General features: G+C 40.1%; 3 protein-coding genes and 2 pseudogenes across 3 annotated transcripts; 3 read left to right on the top strand and 2 right to left on the bottom strand.

Annotated features, from left to right (window-relative positions):
• Positions 1-1,716: 1,716 nt before the first annotated feature.
• On the bottom strand, positions 1,717-3,121 carry LOC110932632 (annotated as a pseudogene).
• Positions 3,122-4,925: 1,804 nt separating this feature from the next.
• LOC118490271 lies at positions 4,926-11,015 on the top strand. The gene is made up of 4 exons (XM_035987781.1): positions 4,926-5,649; positions 9,115-9,495; positions 9,685-9,934; positions 10,021-11,015. Exons 1-4 carry the CDS (start codon positions 4,953-4,955, stop codon positions 10,769-10,771), a joined length of 2,079 nt encoding a protein of 692 aa, XP_035843674.1. The 5' UTR covers positions 4,926-4,952; the 3' UTR covers positions 10,772-11,015.
• On the top strand, positions 5,938-7,458 carry LOC110930917. The gene is made up of 2 exons (XM_022174311.2): positions 5,938-6,155; positions 6,244-7,458. The coding sequence occupies exons 1-2, from the start codon at positions 5,963-5,965 to the stop codon at positions 7,407-7,409; spliced, it is 1,359 nt and encodes a 452-aa protein (XP_022030003.2). The 5' UTR covers positions 5,938-5,962; the 3' UTR covers positions 7,410-7,458.
• Positions 11,016-11,960: 945 nt separating the features above from the next.
• On the top strand, positions 11,961-14,622 carry LOC118490272. Its single transcript, XM_035987782.1, has 4 exons — positions 11,961-12,065; positions 12,710-13,090; positions 13,283-13,532; positions 13,619-14,622. The coding sequence occupies exons 2-4, from the start codon at positions 12,718-12,720 to the stop codon at positions 14,370-14,372; spliced, it is 1,377 nt and encodes a 458-aa protein (XP_035843675.1). The 5' UTR covers positions 11,961-12,065; positions 12,710-12,717; the 3' UTR covers positions 14,373-14,622.
• Positions 14,623-15,441: 819 nt separating this feature from the next.
• LOC110928361 lies at positions 15,442-17,117 on the bottom strand (annotated as a pseudogene).
• Between the last annotated feature and the right edge of the window lie 4,924 nt (positions 17,118-22,041).

Here is a 22,041-nt window from a genome sequence, read left to right as displayed (position 1 = left end):
GTATATTTGTATAAGAGTCGTATGGTTCACCGTTCATGTAAAAAGGGATATACAAATTGTATATTTGTATATGAGTCGTATATTTCTTGTACAAAAGGATGTACAACTCGTATATTTGTATACGAGTTGCATAGTTCATGTAAAAGAAGGATATACGAGTCGAATACTTGTCAGGGTGTTAAAAGATTCATCAGGGGTGTGACATGCAAGGTTTAAAAGAACGGAAACGAGTTTCGAGGCGTTTTCCCTTCGCCTCACTAGGCGTAAGCTTCGAGGCGAAACGAGGCGTAAGGCTGAAGCGGTACTAATAAATAAATATAAAAATTATATATATATTATAAAAATAATAATACTAACTAATTTCATCATCAGATTCATCGAAAACAAACTTAAAAAAGACATGAAATGCTTGAAATTGATACAAAAAGTCAAAAACATCAAAAACAACTATCAAAATCCCCTGAGGCGCAGCTTTCTTAGCGCCTCAGCCCCTCTGAGGCGCATATACATTAAAAACCCCATGAGGCGCGCCTCAGACTCGTTTTTTGGTCGTTTCGCCTCGAGGCGCGCCTGGAGGCGCACACCTCAAACGTTTTTTAAAACCATGGTGACATGTTGAAAAATTGGCGTACTAAGGTTTTACATTACTCGAAGCTTTAATTATACACATCATTACAACTAGTGGAAATTGATTCTCTAGTAGTTTGCATTGAAGCATAGTTAATTCTACAAATTTCTTAGTAGCATTTTCATAAGCGATTAGAATTTAAGTTTGCTTATATTGGAAGACATCAAACTCGGTTGAATAAAAAACCCACACTTTGGTTACAAAGTGATCTTTTACCTACTCCACCCATACCAATTATTGGCACGAGGCAAAACGTTTGATGACGGATTCATCGGCAAATACTTGGAGGCAACTTGTTGATCGACTAAGCTCTTAGACATTACAATTATAATATAATGGTACGTTTTTATGTCTTCCTTTTATTTAGAGTTAAATGCCATTTTAGTCCATGTGGTTTGGGCCATTTTGCCAGTTTAGTCCAAAGGTTTGAAATGTTGCCATTTTAGTCCAAATAGTTTTAAGCGTTGCCATTTTACTCCACTGGGTTAACTCCGTTCATTTTTTATGTTAGCTAGAAGCGTAATCCGATCATTTTACATGGTCGAATTGCCCTTCTAGTTAACAGAATTACTTATAAAATGACCGAAATGCCCTTCTAGTTAACAAAATAAAGGGATGGAGTTAACCCAGTGGACTAAAATAGTAACGTTTAAAACTATTTGGACTAAAATGGCAACGTTTCAAACCTTTGGACTAAACTGGCAAAATGGCCCAAACTACAGGGACTAAAATGGCATTTAACTCTTTTATTTATTTTGATTTTGATATGTATGAATGAAACATTTCTTTTCTGGTTGTTTCAAATAAGGATTTTGATATGTATGAATGAAACATTTCTTTTCTAGTTGTTTCAAATAAGAAATCTGTAATATGTTTCAATAAAAGTATACTCACCATAAAAAAAAAAAAAAAAAAAAAAAAAAAAAACCGTTTACTTGTTCATTAGTTGTAACGTGTCTAGTGTCAACTCACTCTTATTCATAAATTTTTAAAACCGCTTGGATAATTGTTCTACAAGTGTATTTTTTGAAAAGATACAAGAGTGGCACTCTGTGTTGGTTTTACCGACTACTTGAAGGTATTTGCTAATCTTGTTGTCAAATTAATTACTTAAGTTATGCACAAAGCAAGTTGAAAAAAAACACTTATGCTTTTTGTAGGATGAATCCTTATGAACATTGACATTACATTGATTTATTGACCAACATATTGAATGAAGTTGCCAATTAGACCACTTTTCTATAGGAATGATTAGTAACCAGCTGAGGTTTTAGTCACTCAAATCTTATTGATATTTAGCTATGTTATAATATTGCAATAATTCAAACAAAGGTGAAAATCAGAACATGTAGTTCTTTTGGGCTAGTCTTCTTAGTATCGCCCTCAGCCACCGTTGCTCTGCTCAGTTTTGCTCATGTCTTTTACTTTTGCTTTAACCTTGTTATCTCCCATGAGTCTTCTTATCCCCCTCTCGATCTCCTCTGCAGTGACAATGACTATATTCGCGCCGGGATTAAACGTGTCGATCTTTATAATCCGATTTCAAGTAGCCAACCCCAACTCTACCACCATTTCAAAAGCGTTTAACGGTTGCTCAGAATACATCGGCCACGCAGCCGTTGGTACACCGAACCACAAGCTCTCTAATATCGAGTTCCACCCGCAGTGGGACACGAATCCCCCGACTGCTTCATGTGCCAACAACGCCACCTGTGGGCCCCACCCAATCACTTTCCCTATTCCCGAAGTGCGCTCCGGGAACCCGTCTGGCAGCACCGCTCTCGGGTCATCATAATCATCTGGGAACCTCTCTGACGATTGCTCTAGTGGAGGTGGCCGGCGTAACAACCACATAAATCGTTGACCACTTTGTTCTAAACCGCATGCTATCTCCTTCACTTGGACCTCATTAAAACTTCCCCCACTCCCTAAACACAACACCACCACCGACGATGGCGGTTGACCGTCCAACTAGCTAATCACATCCACGTCTTCGGCTTTTCCGGCTACACCGTCTAGATTGAGTACGGGTCCCATGGGATACACCGGCGGGAAGTTGGTACCGGAAAACGAATTAATCGGGTGTGTTTCCAACTCCAATAACGTATTAACCATGATCCCTTTAGCCTCTCTCGTTTTACTGAAAGCGTAAAATACATACTCCAACTCGTGTTGTAGATGTACATCAATTCGTGAGGGAATGGCCTAAAGCCCCTAATGTAGATGTATATAATGACGCCCTTACCCTTTGGAATATGAACAAATTTGAAAGAACTGACAAAATTACTTAACTGATAAACAAATTGTTTACAATATCGTGAGTGTCGTTTTCTTAATTTGGGGCTTACGAAACAATATTTTTCTTTAATTAAGTTGTAACAATTTGAACTAAATAACCAACTGCAAAATCTAATAAGTTATAATTATGATAAGATTTTGAAAATATTAAAACGAAACAAAAAAGATTATGTTTTTTAAAGTGACAAGATTCATACTTTCTATTTTACTTTAGTCGTGTACACCTGTTATTTAGTGTTATTATTTCAACATCTATTTTACATAATATATTAGTTCAGCCCGTATATCTTACACTATCTAACCTAGTTAAACATTAGCCGTATAAAACTAATTAATACAACTATTCCTGAGAATTCCCTCAAAGGGTGTACATATTCAGACACCTTTTTCCCTAAATCCACACCCTTCTATACGCTTCGTATAGGGCTATACGAAGCGTATAGGGTTGCTTTTCCCGACCAACTTCTGCACCTCGTACAACGTCACATCAGTCAACTTATACGGGGAGTCTAGGCCTGTACGAGGGGCCAATACGAAGGCCCTTAGACGCCTCGTATAGACCTATACGAGGCGTCTTGGACTGACCGATTTGACTATGAAGGGACTATGTCTGACATGACTTAAAGGCATACGGGGAGTAAAGACCTATACGAGGCGTCTTTAGCTCCCATAAAATGCAACCTACAGTGCGTTCTTGGTCCACATCCGAGGTTTCAACAAAAAAACACTCACATTCTGTTTGTTTTTTTATTTGTGTTTGCGTTATTATCATCCCGGAGTGTTGAAATGTCATCATATTGGAACGGCAACTATATCTTCGGGCAATATTCTAGCGAAAACTGGGGGCACGAAAGCGTTCCGGTAACAGTTATTAGCGTAAATGTTATAATTACTTGTTGTTTTCGTTTATTATTTACTAATGATGATACGGTTGTCTATTTTGGAGGAGTCTGGCATTCCCGATTCTAATGAGCAAGAGGAGGTTGTGTCTAGTATACAAGGAAAACAAAACAGCCCGTTTCTAGATTTGAACAAGCATCCTCCTGTTGATGAAACAGCCCCTGTAGATGACTCATACCCTGCTAGTGGATACGGAGGAGACGGTGGATACGGAGGAGACGGTGGATACGGAGGACACGGTGGATACGGAGGAGACGGTGGATACGGAGGAGACGGTGGATACGGAGGAGACCGTGGATACGGAGGAGACGGTGGATACGGAGGAGACGGTGGATACGGAGGAGACCGTGGATACGGAGGAGACGGTGGATACGGAGGAGACGGTGGATACGGAGGGGACGGTGGATATGGTGGATACGGTGGATACGGGGGATACGGTGGATACGGAGGAGACGGTGATCATCAGCAATTCATTTCCCCGGGCACTCCTTATGTTCATCAAAACAATTCGGACGTTGGAGGATATGGTGGTTATGGTGGATATGGTAGATATGGTAGTGAAGCACCTCCCATTCTGGACAGTCTGTACTTAAAAAAGACGGTATAAATTACTATTTTATTATTAATATTTTATTATTATTAATTTTATTATTATTATTTTTATTATATTATTATTATATTATTATTATTATTATTATTATTATTATTATTATTATTATTATTATTATTATTATTATTATTATTATTATTATTGTCGATGTTACAGGTTTTCAACTCCTTAGATGAACTAAAGAAACGGATACAAGAAATAGCAAATGCGGATGGTTTCGTTATTGTCACCCGTCGATCAAAGAAAATCGGGGGAAGAACCGGGAGGGTATGGCTTGAATGTGATCGTGGTGGTGAGCACCAGAGTACAGCAACACTTAGAAAAGCTGGAAGCAAAAAAACCGGTTGCCCGTTTTACCTGCTGGCTGTCCGAAACCACCCGTATGAAACCTGGGAGATAAAAGACGGAACAATTGAACATAACCACGAACTTTGTGAGGACCTGTCGGCCCACGCGTTTGTGCGAAGGTTTACTCCAAGCGAAATGAAACTGATCGAGCAGCTGACAGCTCAAAACATGGAGCGGCGCAAAATATTTCAAACGATAAGGAAGCAGGACCCCGACAGGTTTCATGTTCAGAAAGACGTTCAAAACGTTGTAGCGAAGATTAGAGCCGAACAAAGACAAGGATTGACTCCCATGCAGTCACTAGAAAATGTGCTGATGAAGAACGACTTTATTTACGAGATCCGGGAAGAACCCGGAACAGAGATCGTAACAGAGATCTTCTTTCTTCATCGGGACTCGAGAGTCTTGTGGCGTGCATTCCCCCACGTCATGATGATCGATGCAACGTACAAGACAAACATATACAATATGCCCTTTATCCAGATTGTTGGTATGACGCCTACCAACAAATCGTTTATTATCGCGCATGCCGTTGTTAGTAAAGAACGGGGTGATAACTTTGTGTGGGTGCTTGAGAGGGTTAAGGCAATGTTGGATGAATGTATGGAGCCACGTGTGATTTTAACGGATAGAGACCTAGCCCTTATGGGCGCGTGTGCTAAAGTATTTCCAGACGCCTCCAGGCTTCTTTGCAGGTGGCACATACAACAGAATGTTATGAAGCACTGCAAGGGTGCCTTCACAGACGACGACTGGAAGAAATTTTTGTCATTCTGGGGTTCATTTATTGAGTCTCCATCCATACCCATCTACGACTACCACTTGCGCAACATGCGAAAGCGACTTGTGGAGTGCAAACGTTCTAGTAAGTTTTTCTAATAACATACGACTCACCTATGCAAATTTTATTAAATTATTTTTACTTTTTAGGAGTCTTCAAATACGTGTACGATAACTGGCTAAAAGACTATAAGGAGATGTTTGTCTTTGCGTGGACTGATAAGAGGCGCAACTTTGGTAATCGTACTACAAACAGAGTTGAGAGCCAACATGCCAACTTAAAGAGATACGTCGAAGATAGGAGCTCGCTGGACCGTATAGTTGGTTGTGTCCGGGATATAGTTGAGACACAGTTCGGTGAAATAAGGAAGACTTTTCGAGAAAGCATCGAAAAAACAATGAAACACCACAAACACCCGATGTTTCAACACCTACTTGGAAAAGTATCCCACAAAGCCCTTGACTTGTTGCATGGAGAGGCAATTAGGAGGCTAGATGTCTTGGAGCGCTTTAATTCATCATGTGGTTGCCAAATGTGGCACAGCTGTGGGTTGCCCTGTGCTTGTAGGATAGAAAAGTACATGCGTGAAGGTAATAATTATTGAACGTCGTACAACACTTGTGTGATATATTTCCTTTCCTTCATTTTACCTAAACAATATTGTTTTTAACCGTGCAGAGCGTCCGATTCAACTCGAAGACATAGACGTCTTCTGGCGGAAACTTAACTTCCAAAGTTGTAAATTGATAGACGACTCCCTTGACGTGGTCGAAGAGCTAGATGTTGTTAGACAACAATTACAGTCGCACCCTCCAGCTCAGCAAAAAAGCCTGCTTTCAAAGATTAAAGCGGTGTTGACTCCAACGAAATCTACCAAGAAACCACCGGTTGTCCAACAAAATACTCGTGGCCGACCAACAACAAAGCAGGTACAAGAAAGGTTGGACGAGGCCTCTCGTATAGATGAAGAATTGAGGAGAAGCTCCTTCGGTGATGCAAACACGTGCTTTGAAGGTTCACGACAAAGTAAGTACGATAAACCTCGCCACAGCTCGTACGTTCCGTCTCAAGCCTCACAACAGTCGGTTATAAGGTCCCAAAAACCCAAAGCGACCCTAAGCCGTTCAAAGAGTTCTAAGAAGAAAGAGACACGAGATGATCACGGTTTTCCTTTAATCATTGGGGACGAGTACGTGGGAATCATCGAACGGTTTAAGTCTGACATTCCGCCAGTGTTCCATCCGTACGTCTCGTGCATACGAGATGTGATGCCGGACGGTCATTGTGGGTTTCGGTCTGTGGCTGTGGGCTTAGGGATGGATCAGAGTTCATGGGGGCGTATTAGAAGGGACCTTGTCCAAGAAATGGATCAGAACGAATCGATCTGGTTCCCAATATTTGAAGCATGGGCTGCAGGTTATTTTTACACGCATCGTCAGGGCCTAATTTGGGATTCAGTGGCCGGTTGTGGGGAGAATCACTGGATGGACTTCCCCTTTGCAGGACTTCTTATTGCACAAACGTACGGTATCGGGGTGCACCTGTTAACGACAACCATGGGTGCGAGTTCCACTTACTTCCCAATACTAAGTCCTCCGGCTAATCAACAACCATTATTCATAACGCTTACACATGTTAACGAGAACCACTTCATACATGTTAAGCTGGAAGGGGATTATCCTATGCCACCAGCACACGGGCTATGGTTGACCCACCGAAGACCCCACACAGAACAATGGGAAGATATGTACTTGCCACGTCTAGAATGGTATACATCGATAATGAATCCTCGACCAAGATCAAACCCCAGTCTTAATTACATAGATAGTTACACGGAAGAATGATTTTTGTAATTAATAGTATTTTTTTGGAATTAATAGAATTTTTTTGTAATTATTAGTATTTTTTTGTAATTAATAGAATTTTTTTGTAATTATTAGTATTTTTTTGTAATTATTAGTATTTTTTTTGTAATTAATAGTATTTTTTTTGGAATTAATAGTGTAACTTTGTAATTAATAGTATTTTTTTTGTAATTAATAATATTTTTTTGGAATTAATAGTATTTTTTTAAATTTTTCTACAAAAAAAAAACTATACGCTTCGTATAGGACTAGACCCCTCGTATAATATTGCACAAAAGACCATTTAGCCCCTGAGAGGCCCCCAATATAGGCTTATTCCAGGGGCTCAAAGGTAATTTTACACCAACCAGACGCCTCGTACAGACCTGTACGGGGCGTCTATTTGAGCGGGATTTTGAAAATTCAATTTTTGAATTTCTGAAATTCAAAATTTGAATTTTTTGAAAGTAGACGCTTCGTACAGACCTGTACGGGGCGTCTCTTTGAGCGGTTTAAATTTGAATTTTGAATTTGAATTTTGAAAATCTTTTTAGTTAATTACTATTTTACCCCTGATATGCCCCCAGTATAGCCACTTAGCAGGGGCTAAAAGGTAATTTCAAAATTGTACGACTCGTACAGACCTGTACGAGGAGTACAGTTGAGGCGGTTACTTTTTGCCATTTCTTTTTTTAATTAATAAAATGTATTATTAAATTACCATTATGCCCCTGTTTACCCCTTAGTATAGCCTTTTTTCAGGGGCAAAATGGTAATTAACCATTCCAGAAATATCTTTTTGGAATGGTTAATTACCATTTTGCCCCTGATAAAAGGCTATACTAAGGGTAAAACAGGGGCAAAAATGTCATTTAGCAAAAAGCATAGACGCCTCGTATAGGTCTATACGAGGCGTCTAGGCTTCGTATAACACAGGGGGGGGGGGGCTAGACGACACAGATCACACACACAAACAAAAACACACACATATACGGTGCATTCGGATCTATACGCCTCGTACGTATTTCAACCGTATTTTTGAAGAATCGAAGCATCACCGGTACGTATTTCATCCCGTAGTTAAGTATTTTTGTCTCGTTTATGCCTTTAGACCGTAGGTTTGCCCTAAAAGTTGAATTTGGTTGGGTTTTGGGGGTTTGATGTTGATGATGATGAAGAACTTGTGGAACAGGACGCTGAGTATAGCCCTATACGAGGGCTATACGAGGGTCTGTTTTTTTTTTTTTTTTTATTAATTATATTATTATTATTCTTTATTAATTATTATTAAATATTATTATTATTTATTAATTATATTATTAAATATTATTATTATTATTATTATTTATTAATTATTATTATTAAAAACATTATTATTAATATTATTATTATTTATTTATTTATTTATTTATTTATTTATTTATATTATTATTATTATTAATTATTGTTATTGTTATTAATATTATTATTTATTATTTATTATTTATTTATTTATATTATTATTATTATTAATTATTGTTATTGTTATTAATATTATTATTTATTATTTATTATTTATTATTATTAATTATTGTTATTGTTATTAATATTATTATTTATTATTTATTATTTATTATTATTAATTATTGTTAGTGTTATTAATATTATTATTTATTATTTATTATTTATTATTTATTAATATTATTATTATTGTATACGTATACAGTATTTATTATGGAGGACGATCTGATGCCGGGCGATGACATTCACATAGAGCCGGTTCAGCAGGGTCCACGACGGAGACAGCGACCGCCTGTGGATACGTTGCAGGGGCATCCCTATCTAGAGTTTCCCGACGGCACTGACGCCGTCCGTCATTGCCAGAAGCTTAGGAGGATGCACGTTGGATCGCATGCATCGATCGACTGGGATGCGATGGAGGAGATTGCTGAGACGCCGAGAGTGCGTCGGTTTATACCTATCGATTCGCCGTGGCATCGTCTTTTTGATTTGGCGCACACGCCGACCTACAGGGAGCTGCTGGTCGAGTTCATTTCGTCATTCACATTTCACCCTCCTGGGGAGCCAGTGCCGATTCCGTACCCAGGTGAATGTTATTGATATTTATTTATTTATTTATTAATATTATTTATTTATTTATTTATTTATTTATTTATTTATTTATTTCTTTATATTATTATTATTATTAATTATTGTTATTGTTATTAATATTATTATTATTATTTATTATTTATTATTTATTATTATATTGTTTTATTTATGATTCCGTACCCAGGTGCTCCCCCTCCGCCTGAGGTTTCTTTCAGGCTTGCTGGCGTTCAGCGTTCGATGACGCTAGCAGAGTTTGCGGTGCGCTGTGGTTTATACATGCAGGAGGAGATCGAGACTGAGATCTACACAGCGGGGCTAGTGGTGGTTGAAAAACCCACTCTTGTTGGGTTTTGGCAGGTGATTGCGGGGGCGGATCATTGGGAGCATGACAAGTCGAAGGGGAGGGTGTCGTTTGTTAGCGACCCACTATACAGGTATGTACGTTTATTATTGCAATTATTGTGATTATATGCACTGTTTATTAATCTCTGTTTTTGTATTTCGCTAACACTATCTGCAGGTATCTGCACCATTTGCTCGCCACTTCTATATCAGCGCGCGGCTACAGCCGTGAGTGGTGTACGACCACAGATCTTTTTTTCCTATATTGTTTGTTGTATAGGAGGCCGTGCGCGCTAGCACACGGTCTAGCCCAGTACTTCGCCTCCGGCCATCACCGGCAGGAGCGCGGATTTTTGTATGGCGGGGCGTACGTGACCGTCATTGCCCGTTCTTTTGGCCTCGTACCACATCAGGACCCACATCTACGGACGCCGGCCATCATGCCGACGCGGATGGGTATGCAGTCGCTATGGGGGATGAGGGTTATCAAGAGGTTCCCGGTTGGCCCGCGGTTTAAAAACCGCGAGGGGGGCGTATGGAGAGAGGAGGACCTACCAGAGCATTTCGAGGACGTTCATCCTCCTGCAGATCCTGCTGATGTAGTGCCCGTGGAAGACCCTCCGGAGGATCTAGACGGTGCAGCGGCGCCACAGCCACCGCCACCTGCCGGGGCACCTCAGTTTCCACGTCACGCTATTCGAGGTGGTGCCCCAGGAGCTGCACTACATCCGGATGTACGAGCCAGGCTTGACAGGCTCGACGATTTGGTAGGTTGGTTGGTACGGGCGGAGCAGGATAGACGAGAGAGAGAGGGATTACCCCCGATACCGCTTCCACCGGTTCGAGCACCACATCAGCAGCAGCAGCCGCAGCAGCAGCACCAGCCGCAGCAGCAGCATCAGGATTCAGATTCGGATTTGGATGCATAGACCTGTTGTTGTTTTTATTGTTATTGTGGATGTACAAACTTATCTTCTATATTTTTGTTATGGATGTAAACAGTTATCTTATATATGTCATATTTATGTTTGTTTTCAGTTATTCGGTTACTCAATGATTGTTCTCTTAAATTTAGATAATACGGAAACAATATAACCCCTGAATATAATACGGAAACAATATTTGAAAGAAATAAAATTTTAATCGAAAGAATAATATTTAAAAAAGTAAAATGTTAAAAACAATATAATATATTTAAAGAGCCGATTTTTAAAATAGTTGATTTAATCGACGCTGAAACAAAAAAATTTTTTAAACTTTTTATAGTGTAAAAAACAAAAAAAAAAAAAACAAAACTTTTTTAAAAATAAAAAAAAACGATTTTTAAAGGCAAATAGTTAATTTTTAAAAAACAACAACTTTTTATAGTGTAAAAAAGAAAAAAAAAACTTTTTTTAAAACCTAAAAAAATTTCATCAAAAAAACACATCTTCAAAAACCATCCAAAAAACCAACCCAAAACCCACCAAAACACCCCTCATTTCAGCCAATATAGGCTTATTCCAGGGGCTCAAAGGTAATTTTACACCAACCAGACGCCTCGTACAGACCTGTACGGGGCGTCTATTTGAGCGGGATTTTGAAAATTCAATTTTTGAATTTCTGAAATTCAAAATTTGAATTTTTTGAAAGTAGACGCTTCGTACAGACCTGTACGGGGCGTCTCTTTGAGCGGTTTAAATTTGAATTTTGAATTTGAATTTTGAAAATCTTTTTAGTTAATTACTATTTTACCCCTGATATGCCCCCAGTATAGCCACTTAGCAGGGGCTAAAAGGTAATTTCAAAATTGTACGACTCGTACAGACCTGTACGAGGAGTACAGTTGAGGTGGTTACTTTTTGCCATTTCTTTTTTTAATTAATAAAATGTATTATTAAATTACCATTATGCCCCTGTTTACCCCTTAGTATAGCCTTTTTTCAGGGGCAAAATGGTAATTAACCATTCCAGAAATATCTTTTTGGAATGGTTAATTACCATTTTGCCCCTGATAAAAGGCTATACTAAGGGTAAAACAGGGGCAAAAATGTCATTTAGCAAAAAGCATAGACGCCTCGTATAGGTCTATACGAGGCGTCTAGGCTTCGTATAACACAGGGGGGGGGGCCTAGACGACACAGATCACACACACAAACAAAAACACACACATATACGGTGCATTCGGATCTATACGCCTCGTACGTATTTCAACCGTATTTTTGAAGAATCGAAGCATCACCGGTACGTATTTCATCCCGTAGTTAAGTATTTTTGTCTCGTTTATGCCTTTAGACCGTAGGTTTGCCCTAAAAGTTGAATTTGGTTGGGTTTTGGGGGTTTGATGTTGATGATGATGAAGAACTTGTGGAACAGGACGCTGAGTATAGCCCTATACGAGGGCTATACGAGGGTCTGTTTTTTTTTTTTTTTTTTTATTAATTATATTATTATTATTCTTTATTAATTATTATTAAATATTATTATTATTTATTAATTATATTATTAAATATTATTATTATTATTATTTATTAATTATTATTATTAAAAACATTATTATTAATATTATTATTATTTATTTATTTATTTATTTATTTATTTATTTATATTATTATTATTATTAATTATTGTTATTGTTATTAATATTATTATTTATTATTTATTATTTATTTATTTATATTATTATTATTATTAATTATTGTTATTGTTATTAATATTATTATTTATTATTTATTATTTATTATTATTAATTATTGTTATTGTTATTAATATTATTATTTATTATTTATTATTTATTATTATTAATTATTGTTATTGTTATTAATATTATTATTTATTATTTATTATTTATTATTTATTAATATTATTATTATTGTATACGTATACAGTATTTATTATGGAGGACGATCTGATGCCGGGCGATGACATTCACATAGAGCCGGTTCAGCAGGGTCCACGACGGAGACAGCGACCGCCTGTGGATACGTTGCAGGGGCATCCCTATCTAGAGTTTCCCGACGGCACTGACGCCGCCCGTCATTGCCAGAAGCTTAGGAGGATGCACGTTGGATCGCATGCATCGATCGACTGGGATGCGATGGAGGAGATTGCTGAGACGCCGAGAGTGCGTCGGTTTATACCTATCGATTCGCCGTGGCATCGTCTTTTTGATTTGGCGCACACGCCGACCTACAGGGAGTTGCTGGTCGAGTTCATTTCGTCATTCACATTTCACCCTCCTGGGGAGCCAGTGCCGATTCCGTACCCAGGTGAATGTTATTGATATTTATTTATTTATTTATTAATATTATTTATTTATTTATTTATTTATTTATTTATTTATTTATTTATTTATATTATTATTATTATTATTAATTATTGTTATTGTTATTAATATTATTATTATTATTTATTATTTATTATTTATTATTATATTGTTTTATTTATGATTCCGTACCCAGGTGCTCCCCCTCCGCCTGAGGTTTCTTTCAGGCTTGCTGGCGTTCAGCGTTCGATGACGCTAGCAGAGTTTGCGGTGCGCTGTGGTTTATACATGCAGGAGGAGATCGAGACTGAGATCTACACAGCGGGGCTAGTGGTGGTTGAAAAACCCACTCTTGTTGGGTTTTGGCAGGTGATTGCGGGGGCGGATCATTGGGAGCATGACAAGTCGAAGGGGAGGGTGTCGTTTGTTAGCGACCCACTATACAGGTATGTACGTTTATTATTGCAATTATTGTGATTATATGCACTGTTTATTAATCTCTGTTTTTGTATTTCGCTAACACTATCTGCAGGTATCTGCACCATTTGCTCGCCACTTCTATATCAGCGCGCGGCTACAGCCGTGAGTGGTGTACGACCACAGATCTTTTTTTCCTATATTGTTTGTTGTATAGGAGGCCGTGCGCGCTAGCACACGGTCTAGCCCAGTACTTCGCCTCCGGCCATCACCGGCAGGAGCGCGGATTTTTGTATGGCGGGGCGTACGTGACCGTCATTGCCCGTTCTTTTGGCCTCGTACCACATCAGGACCCACATCTACGGACGCCGGCCATCATGCCGACGCGGATGGGTATGCAGTCGCTATGGGGGATGAGGGTTATCAAGAGGTTCCCGGTTGGCCCGCGGTTTAAAAACCGCGAGGGGGGCGTATGGAGAGAGGAGGACCTACCAGAGCATTTCGAGGACGTTCATCCTCCTGCAGATCCTGCTGATGTAGTGCCCGTGGAGGACCCTCCGGAGGATCTAGACGGTGCAGCGGCGCCACAGCCACCGCCACCTGCCGGGGCACCTCAGTTTCCACGTCACGCTATTCGAGGTGGTGCCCCAGGAGCTGCACTACATCCGGATGTACGAGCCAGGCTTGACAGGCTCGACGATTTGGTAGGTTGGTTGGTACGGGCGGAGCAGGATAGACGAGAGAGAGAGGGATTACCCCCGATACCGCTTCCACCGGTTCGAGCACCACATCAGCAGCAGCAGCCGCAGCAGCAGCAGCACCAGCCGCAGCAGCAGCATCAGGATTCAGATTCGGATTTGGATGCATAGACCTGTTGTTGTTTTTATTGTTATTGTGGATGTACAAACTTATCTTCTATATTTTTGTTATGGATGTAAACAGTTATCTTATATATGTCATATTTATGTTTGTTTTCAGTTATTCGGTTACTCAATGATTGTTCTCTTAAATTTAGATAATACGGAAACAATATAACCCCTGAATATAATACGGAAACAATATTTGAAAGAAATAAAATTTTAATCGAAAGAATAATATTTAAAAAAGTAAAATGTTAAAAACAATATAATATATTTAAAGAGCCGATTTTTAAAATAGTTGATTTAATCGACGCTGAAACAAAAAATTTTTTTAAACTTTTTATAGTGTAAAAAACAAAAAAAAAAACAAAACTTTTTTAAAAATAAAAAAAAACGATTTTTAAAGGCAAATAGTTAATTTTTAAAAAACAACAACTTTTTATAGTGTAAAAAAGAAAAAAAAAACTTTTTTTAAAACCTAAAAAAATTTCATCAAAAAAACACATCTTCAAAAACCATCCAAAAAACCAACCCAAAACCCACCAAAACACCCCTCATTTCAGCCAAAAAAAAATACCAAACAGAGACGCCTCGTATAGCCCCATACCCTGCGTATAGGGTTCCTTAAACAACGTGCCTGACACCCTCTGTACACCCATCGAATTCAGTGCATGGACGCCTCGTATAGGTCTATACGAGGCGTCTAGGTTTGCAAAAGTGTGGATTTAGGCGCAGTAGGTGTCCGGATAGGCGGAGCCCCCTCAAATTCAAGAGGCCAGGCGAGTAAAAGATATGAACCCCCAAAATATGTATATTAAAAATAAATATAAAAAAAGTCAAAGAAACAATTTTTTTTTAAATTATACTTTTTTTTTTAATTTTCGGGTTCCCAGAGTGAGCGGGCCATTGACTGTCGCCAACGCTGCCCCTCATCCAACGACAATAGTGTTTAAAAGGAGTTAATTTTGCTATTCAAAAAGGGGTAACGGCATAACTTGTTGTCCGTTTACCATCTATCTCGATACAAATTCATAACACGATAATTTACAAGGAGTTATATTAATCACTTGGGTCCATGTTGGGAAAAAAACTAGTGGTCTTCAATAATAGATTACAAAATACATTAATACAAATAGTGATTACAAAATACATTAATACTAGTTGTCTTTTTCATAGTCACTAAACCAATTTAATTGAATTGAATTGTGAAATATAGCACTGATTAGTTGACCAACACAGTGAAACAAGATCAATAATTAGCTACTTTTCTTAAACATGAGAGACTGAGAATATAACTTATACAAATCAATAATCATACAAAATCCGAAGTCATATGATGTTACTCATGATTTCCTGAACAAGGTATCCAACCGAAGCATACGACGAACCGCCCTCAACCAGAGTCGCCCTACTTAATTTGCTCATCTCTTTCACTTTTGCTCTGACCTTATTATCCTCCATTACACGCCTTATCCCCCTCTCTACCTCCTCTGTTGTGACAATGGTTGTATTGACGTTGGGATTAAACAAGTCCATCTTATAATCCAATTTCAAGTCAACCGCCAATCTGAGCTCCACCACCATTTCAAATGCGTTAAGTTGTTGCTCAGCATACACTGGCCATGCAGTCATCGGTACACCAAACCACAAGCTCTCTAGTATCGAGTTCCACCCGCAGTGGGTCACGAACCCACCCACTGCTTCATGGGCCAACAACGAGACCTGTGGGGCCCACCCAATCACTTTTCCTATTCCCACGGTGCGCTCGAGGAACCCATCTGGCAATAGCACTTTTGGGTCTTCAAACGATTGTGCTAGATGCGGACTTAGGGTAGGGACCACACAAAACGATGACCACTTTGTTCTAATCCGCGTGCTATCTCCTTCACTTGAACCTCACTAAAACTTCCCGCACTCCCAAAACACAATAACACCACTGACGACTGCGGTTGACCGTCCAACCACCTAATCACATCCATGTCATGAGCTTTTTTTACTACCACGTCTAGATTGAGTACGGGTCCCACAGGATACACAGGCGGGAAGTTGGTGTCAGTAAACGACTTCATCACGTGTGTTTCCAACTCCAAGAACGTATTAACCATTATCCCTTTCGCCTTTCTCAAATCCCGAATAGAACATATCACAAAGTCCAACCCCTCTTGTGTCCAGTAATCCGCCGGAAAAGCCTTCTTCGGCACTGGATTAACGAAACTCGGAACAACTATCTCACCTTTCGAGTTACTCAGCTCAATAACATGATCTTGGTTATGATCCACACATAGCGTCTCGATATACAAGTTAAAGCCAAGAAAGGCAGAACTAGAAGTGAAAAACACATATGTGGGAAGATTAAATTCATTAGCCACATCTATCATGCCAGTGCAGAACACGTCAACGACAAACCCAACGACCCTAGAGGAACCAGTTTGATTTATCATGTCAGCCACAATATTTCTGACATGTTCGCAATAACTGTTGATGATTTCATGCAAGGAAGTCAAGAAGTTTTTGGGGTCGAGCTTCGGCTGTGTTTGATCTTGAGGGAGTTGGATGAATCGAATGCGTTCGATAGGGGTTTTAGCAACGATTCGATGTAGGTGCCAGCAGATGAGCCAGGAGGGTTTATGAGAAGTGTGGTTACTGAGAGGCTTTGATGGCGGTTGACGAGTGCTTTAGCCATGTGATGGTGGATATTATATGACCAACCCCTGGTGCAGGGATGAATACAAGCTCTGCAAGTGTGTTAGCCATTGATGGTTTGTTTAAAGCTTGCTTTTTGTTTGTGTTTAGTTGTCTATAAGTAAGAATAGGGTGTTGTTGGTTGTGGTCACATTTTTGTTTGTTTAGTTTTCTGAAGTTGGATGATCTTTATTATAAAAGTAATTTAAGTTAATAATTGGACATGAAGTTTTTTATTTTATTTATTTATTTTATTTTAAGACTAAAATACGTACCTGGTTGACAACATTGAATTTTTTTTCCAAGTATTTACACTACTAGTAGAGTAATTAAGTAATTTTGTAACCACTCGTTGTAATTTCACGTAATTACTCCCACTCTTTTAGAGTAATTACATAAAAAAAAACTTTTTTTTACATTTTTTTAGTAAATACACGGAAAAAAAAACTTTTTTTTAACATTGTTCAGCTATGCATCATGTTTAAGTAGATAGGAAAAAAAAATTAAAAAAAAAAAGAAAATCTTTCTTCACTTCTCATGTCAGTATATATATTAATTTTTTTTTCCTGATGAATGATTTTTTTTTCTTCAGACAAAATCACAAACTATTATATATATGAACTGGCCGAGTTACATCAATAACGCAGGTAAGCGAGCAACAAGCTGCGCCGCTACCCCCTTCTGAATAGCAAACCCTAGCCTATTAAAGACAAACCCCTGCCCCCCTGTTGATGAGCAACTGCTGTGGACAACCTTTTGGACCCTAGTCAACAAACGGATAGCTTCTGGAGCTAGGGAGCCAAAGGTGTCAAAGGCGAAGGGGACAAATGCATGTTGGTTATCAGCACAGGCTTTAGCGTGTTTATCCACCTTTTTTGATTCCGCTTTCCTTATAGCTTGTCCTGCTACAAACCCGCTATCCCTTAAACCAGCTAAGGGGGAGACTCCTGTGAGATCCACACAAGCATGTTTCCCTCCCGCCCAGCCAAAGACGAGCAGATCTGCTGGTCTCAATGTAGATCTCCCTTCCATGGGATCCGTAAGGAAATTCACAGGGGCCTCCTTCTTGGCAGAAATCCCCGCTCTCCTCAAGATGTCCCCTAAAACATCCCTCACCCAGTCATGCCGATATTTGAACCCAGGGAGCTCCTTACAATGAACAGCATGCTCCCCGTATTTATCCATGCAGGCTTTATGGCAGATTGGGCAGGTTTCGTCTTCTGGATACATAGGGATCATCAGCCGGTATTTGAGGATAGCCCTATACTCAACAGCCGACATGCATTGCCCCAGCCCCTCGATCGGGATAACAGTCAAAAAGTCTTGCGCGTGGGGGCCTTTCAAGCACTCAATCACCGCCTTCTGGCGGGGAGACAAATCAAATGCTTCTCCCAGACTCCGAGCGATTTTGTCAAATAGGGCATTCGCCAAAGTTTTTTGTGGCTTTGAGGGGGCGGTGTCCATATTAGAGAAACCGCCAATATCAAAGTCTGGAAGAGAGTGACTTAAGTACTCAAGGGCTTGTTGGTAGTCTACGTCAAGCTTAACAACCCCACTATTCCGAAGGATATGGTCTTGCAATACACACGACTGAGCTCTAGACGCCACAAAAGCATAAACTCCAACATCCCGAGCAGAGAGGAGGCCCAAACCACCCAGACGCATCGGCAAAGATGCCAGACGCCACTGAAGGTCACCGAAGTAGGACCCCCCACAAACAACAATGTCTTCAATAGCCTCTCGAAGACCATCGTCAAAACAGGATACCGCATTTGCCATCAAGTGGGGTTGGCAGGTCCGCAACCCAAACAGTAACTTAGCTACCCCCATGCATGACCTTAAAAGAAGAAACTCGCACTGGGGGTCCTGAAGGCAGGGCAAGAGTTTCATAAGGTCAACCGCTGTCAATGCCCGTCGCCCTGCTAATTCCCCGATAAAAACAGAATCTCGGCTAACCGCCCCCCCAAGGAGCTTAACCCCCCTCTCAGGTCTACCTATCCCTCTCGGGAAAAGGTCGTCCTGAACCTTGAGACCGTCACACGATGGCCAATACACTTCCGTTTTCTTAATATTGAGGTGGAGCCCTAGGGATGGTCCCTCCGTGTTGATGATGTCCAAGGCCTTAGCGACTTCCACTGCATTACCTATAATCGTACCATCATCCAAATACCAAGCATGAAAGGGGAGGTTACAGTGCTCTTGGACACGGAGAATAAGGGGGTGTAAGGCTAGGGCAAAGAGAAGGGGCCCCAAGGGATCACCTTGTTGCACTCCAGTGGTAGCCCCAAAACACTCGCTGCCAACATATAACCTAGCGGGTTGGGCGTACAGGAACTGGACCCACCGATAGATAGATGGGCAATGCTGGTGGACCTGTTGGAGGAACGTTGAGCGGTCAACCATGTTGAAAGCATTGGTGAAGTCTACCGTAAGCAAGGCCATGGACCCATCCTCATGAAAAGAGCTCAGGAACCTGTTCGCACTATGAAGCACCGCCTCCGCCCCATTTGGTGTACCAACCCCGAATTGAAAATCCCCCAAATACTGGGCCATTTCCTTCCCAACCTTCTTCATAGCCACCTTAGAGACCAACCTACGCCATATGCCCCCCACGGCGATAGGCCTAATACCATTATCAGGTTTCAATAAGGGGGTGAGGGGGGCTGAGGCCACAAACTCGGCCAACACCTTAGGGCAAAGCCCCTCAAGCCATAGGTTGACGACTCTAGTAATAGCTGTGAGAAGACCCGAGGAACTTACCGAACCCTCACAACCAATAGCGTCCAACAAGTGTTGGGCCCGCATCCCATCTCTGCCACAAGATGTCCCTCTAGGGAAGGATTGGATACATTTAAGCACGCAATCCTCTGTTGCAATAATAGTGGGTTGGACAATAGGGTTGGAAGGCAGTGATGGGGGTGGCACCATAGGATGTTTATCAATAAGAGCTTTCATGGTCGATTCTCCAAAGGGGGCAACCCCACTGGAACATAAAACTTTGACCGCCGCTGTAAAATGCCCATCCCTGACCTTCCGCAGGCATTGCTTGATATTGGGGTCCTTTTTATTGTCTTCGCCCCTTCCGGAATCCCTCCTAGGAACCCAGCGTCCCCCTCACTATTCAGGAGAGAAGAGACCAGATCTGGGAAACCAGACCCATCTTTCCACAATGCAAGCGCCTGCAAGATGCTGTTGCACTGCAGGGATTTTCTATTTCCTGATCTTCGTTCTTGCCTTGAAGAAGGCCTGACAACCCTTAGTGTACAGCACGGCAACAAAAGCAACTGAACCCAGTTTTCAACCGAGCCTGGAGACGCCACCACTTTACGTAGGGCACCCGTTAAAACCTGAGCGAACGCCAGTCGACAACTGGGGGGATGCATTTAACAGTTTGAAAACGGAGAGAACGCCAGTCGACAACTGGGGGGATGCATTTAAATCACATTTGTATTTGATTTTACCCCATTTAAATAATAATAACAATCAGTGGGTTGTTGTTAACTTACACGAATGATTTGTATTATTATATGCTTTGTATGGATTATTCCTAAAGTTAATTAAATGTAACTTCACCAAATTTTATAAAAAGTAATATAACTAATAAGGACAAGGACTCGATCTAAAAAGAAATCACAACCAACCAACCATATGTTGAATTTTGTTGTTACTGCCTAAAAATCAACGGGTTCACATGAATGGTGGGTACTAGCATCTTGAGTCCTTGACATTGATATTCATTTCTTGTAAAGGTAATGATGACGCCAATGATGAAATACAGCTTAACACCAAGGTTAATCTGTGGGGTTATTCCTTCTGTGGGTTCAATCTCCTTTCTTACTCGCTGAAATGACCTAGATCCTGCAAAACAGCAACACCGTCAGTCTCGTTAAGAGGGGAATATGGGGGTTTCCCTCTTAACCAGGCTCCGGCGTGAGAATAAGTACTGTTCTGAGGGAGAATAAACAGTGTGTGTTTAGTGCGTGAGAATAGAGAGCGAAAAGATCCTGAACCTGAATGATGAAGGGTCCTATTTATAGCCGGATGGTGTAGGAGGGAAGAGCAGCTGTGCCAGCTGGGGATGCGCGCCATGAATTGGGACCATACCTCTTCAGGTAATTAAATCATGTCAGAATTTTTTTTTTCTTTCTAGAAGTAGGTGGCAGGCCGGCTTTTGGGCCGGTCAACCCGTGCTGTTGCTCGAGGCCCAAACTTTTAAAGGGCCCGAAAGGTTTTTAAAAGCTTTTATAAATATAGTAGGTGGTTTGGCCATGAAATAAGTGAAACTAGGTGGTTTCCAAAATGTTAATTGAAAGTAGGACTTTTTCCAAGTCCGCTATATGGTTGTTTGAGCTTTAAAAAAAACACAAGCTATCTATTTGGATGTTATTACTTCAAACAGGTTCGCTAAATAGATTTAAGGACTTCAAAAAGGAGTACACCGGTGCGCGGGAAGCCGTTCAAGTCCGCGATATGGATTCTATTACTTCCTTGAAGCTCACCAAAACAATCGGTGGACTTATTTTTAGAGCAGCAACAACGGTGGTCAAAGTCCATCCAACAACATTCCACACTACTAGAAAAGTGACTATGTTTAACACACTTTTCCGTCACAAATGCATCACAAATTGAGATTTGCTACGGATTTGCAACAAAACCTTGATGTTGGAAAAAGCCCATTGGAAACTATTTACTACGCATTTACTATGCAAATTTTAACGTATTTCCGACAAAAACATGGTGTCGGAAATTTGTGACGCATTTACTACGCATTTTCAACATCATTTCCTTAAAAGTTTGCACCGCATTTGTGTCGGAATATCAAAAAAATTGCAACGTATTTGTGACAGAATATAAAAAAATGTACCGCATTTGTGACGAAATATTAAAAAACAAATTAAAAAAACAATAAAAAAACCGAAAATCATGTTTTTTTTTTGCTAAAAGTTGCAGAAAAATCAGCAAAAAAAAAAAAATACTAGTAAACAAATGATACATC

Source organism: Helianthus annuus, chromosome 3, assembly GCF_002127325.2.
Source record: "Helianthus annuus cultivar XRQ/B chromosome 3, HanXRQr2.0-SUNRISE, whole genome shotgun sequence".
NCBI lineage: Eukaryota > Viridiplantae > Streptophyta > Magnoliopsida > Asterales > Asteraceae > Helianthus > Helianthus annuus.
Note: the sequence above shows the minus strand (reverse complement) of the source record. Positions and strands in the feature narration are given on the sequence as shown.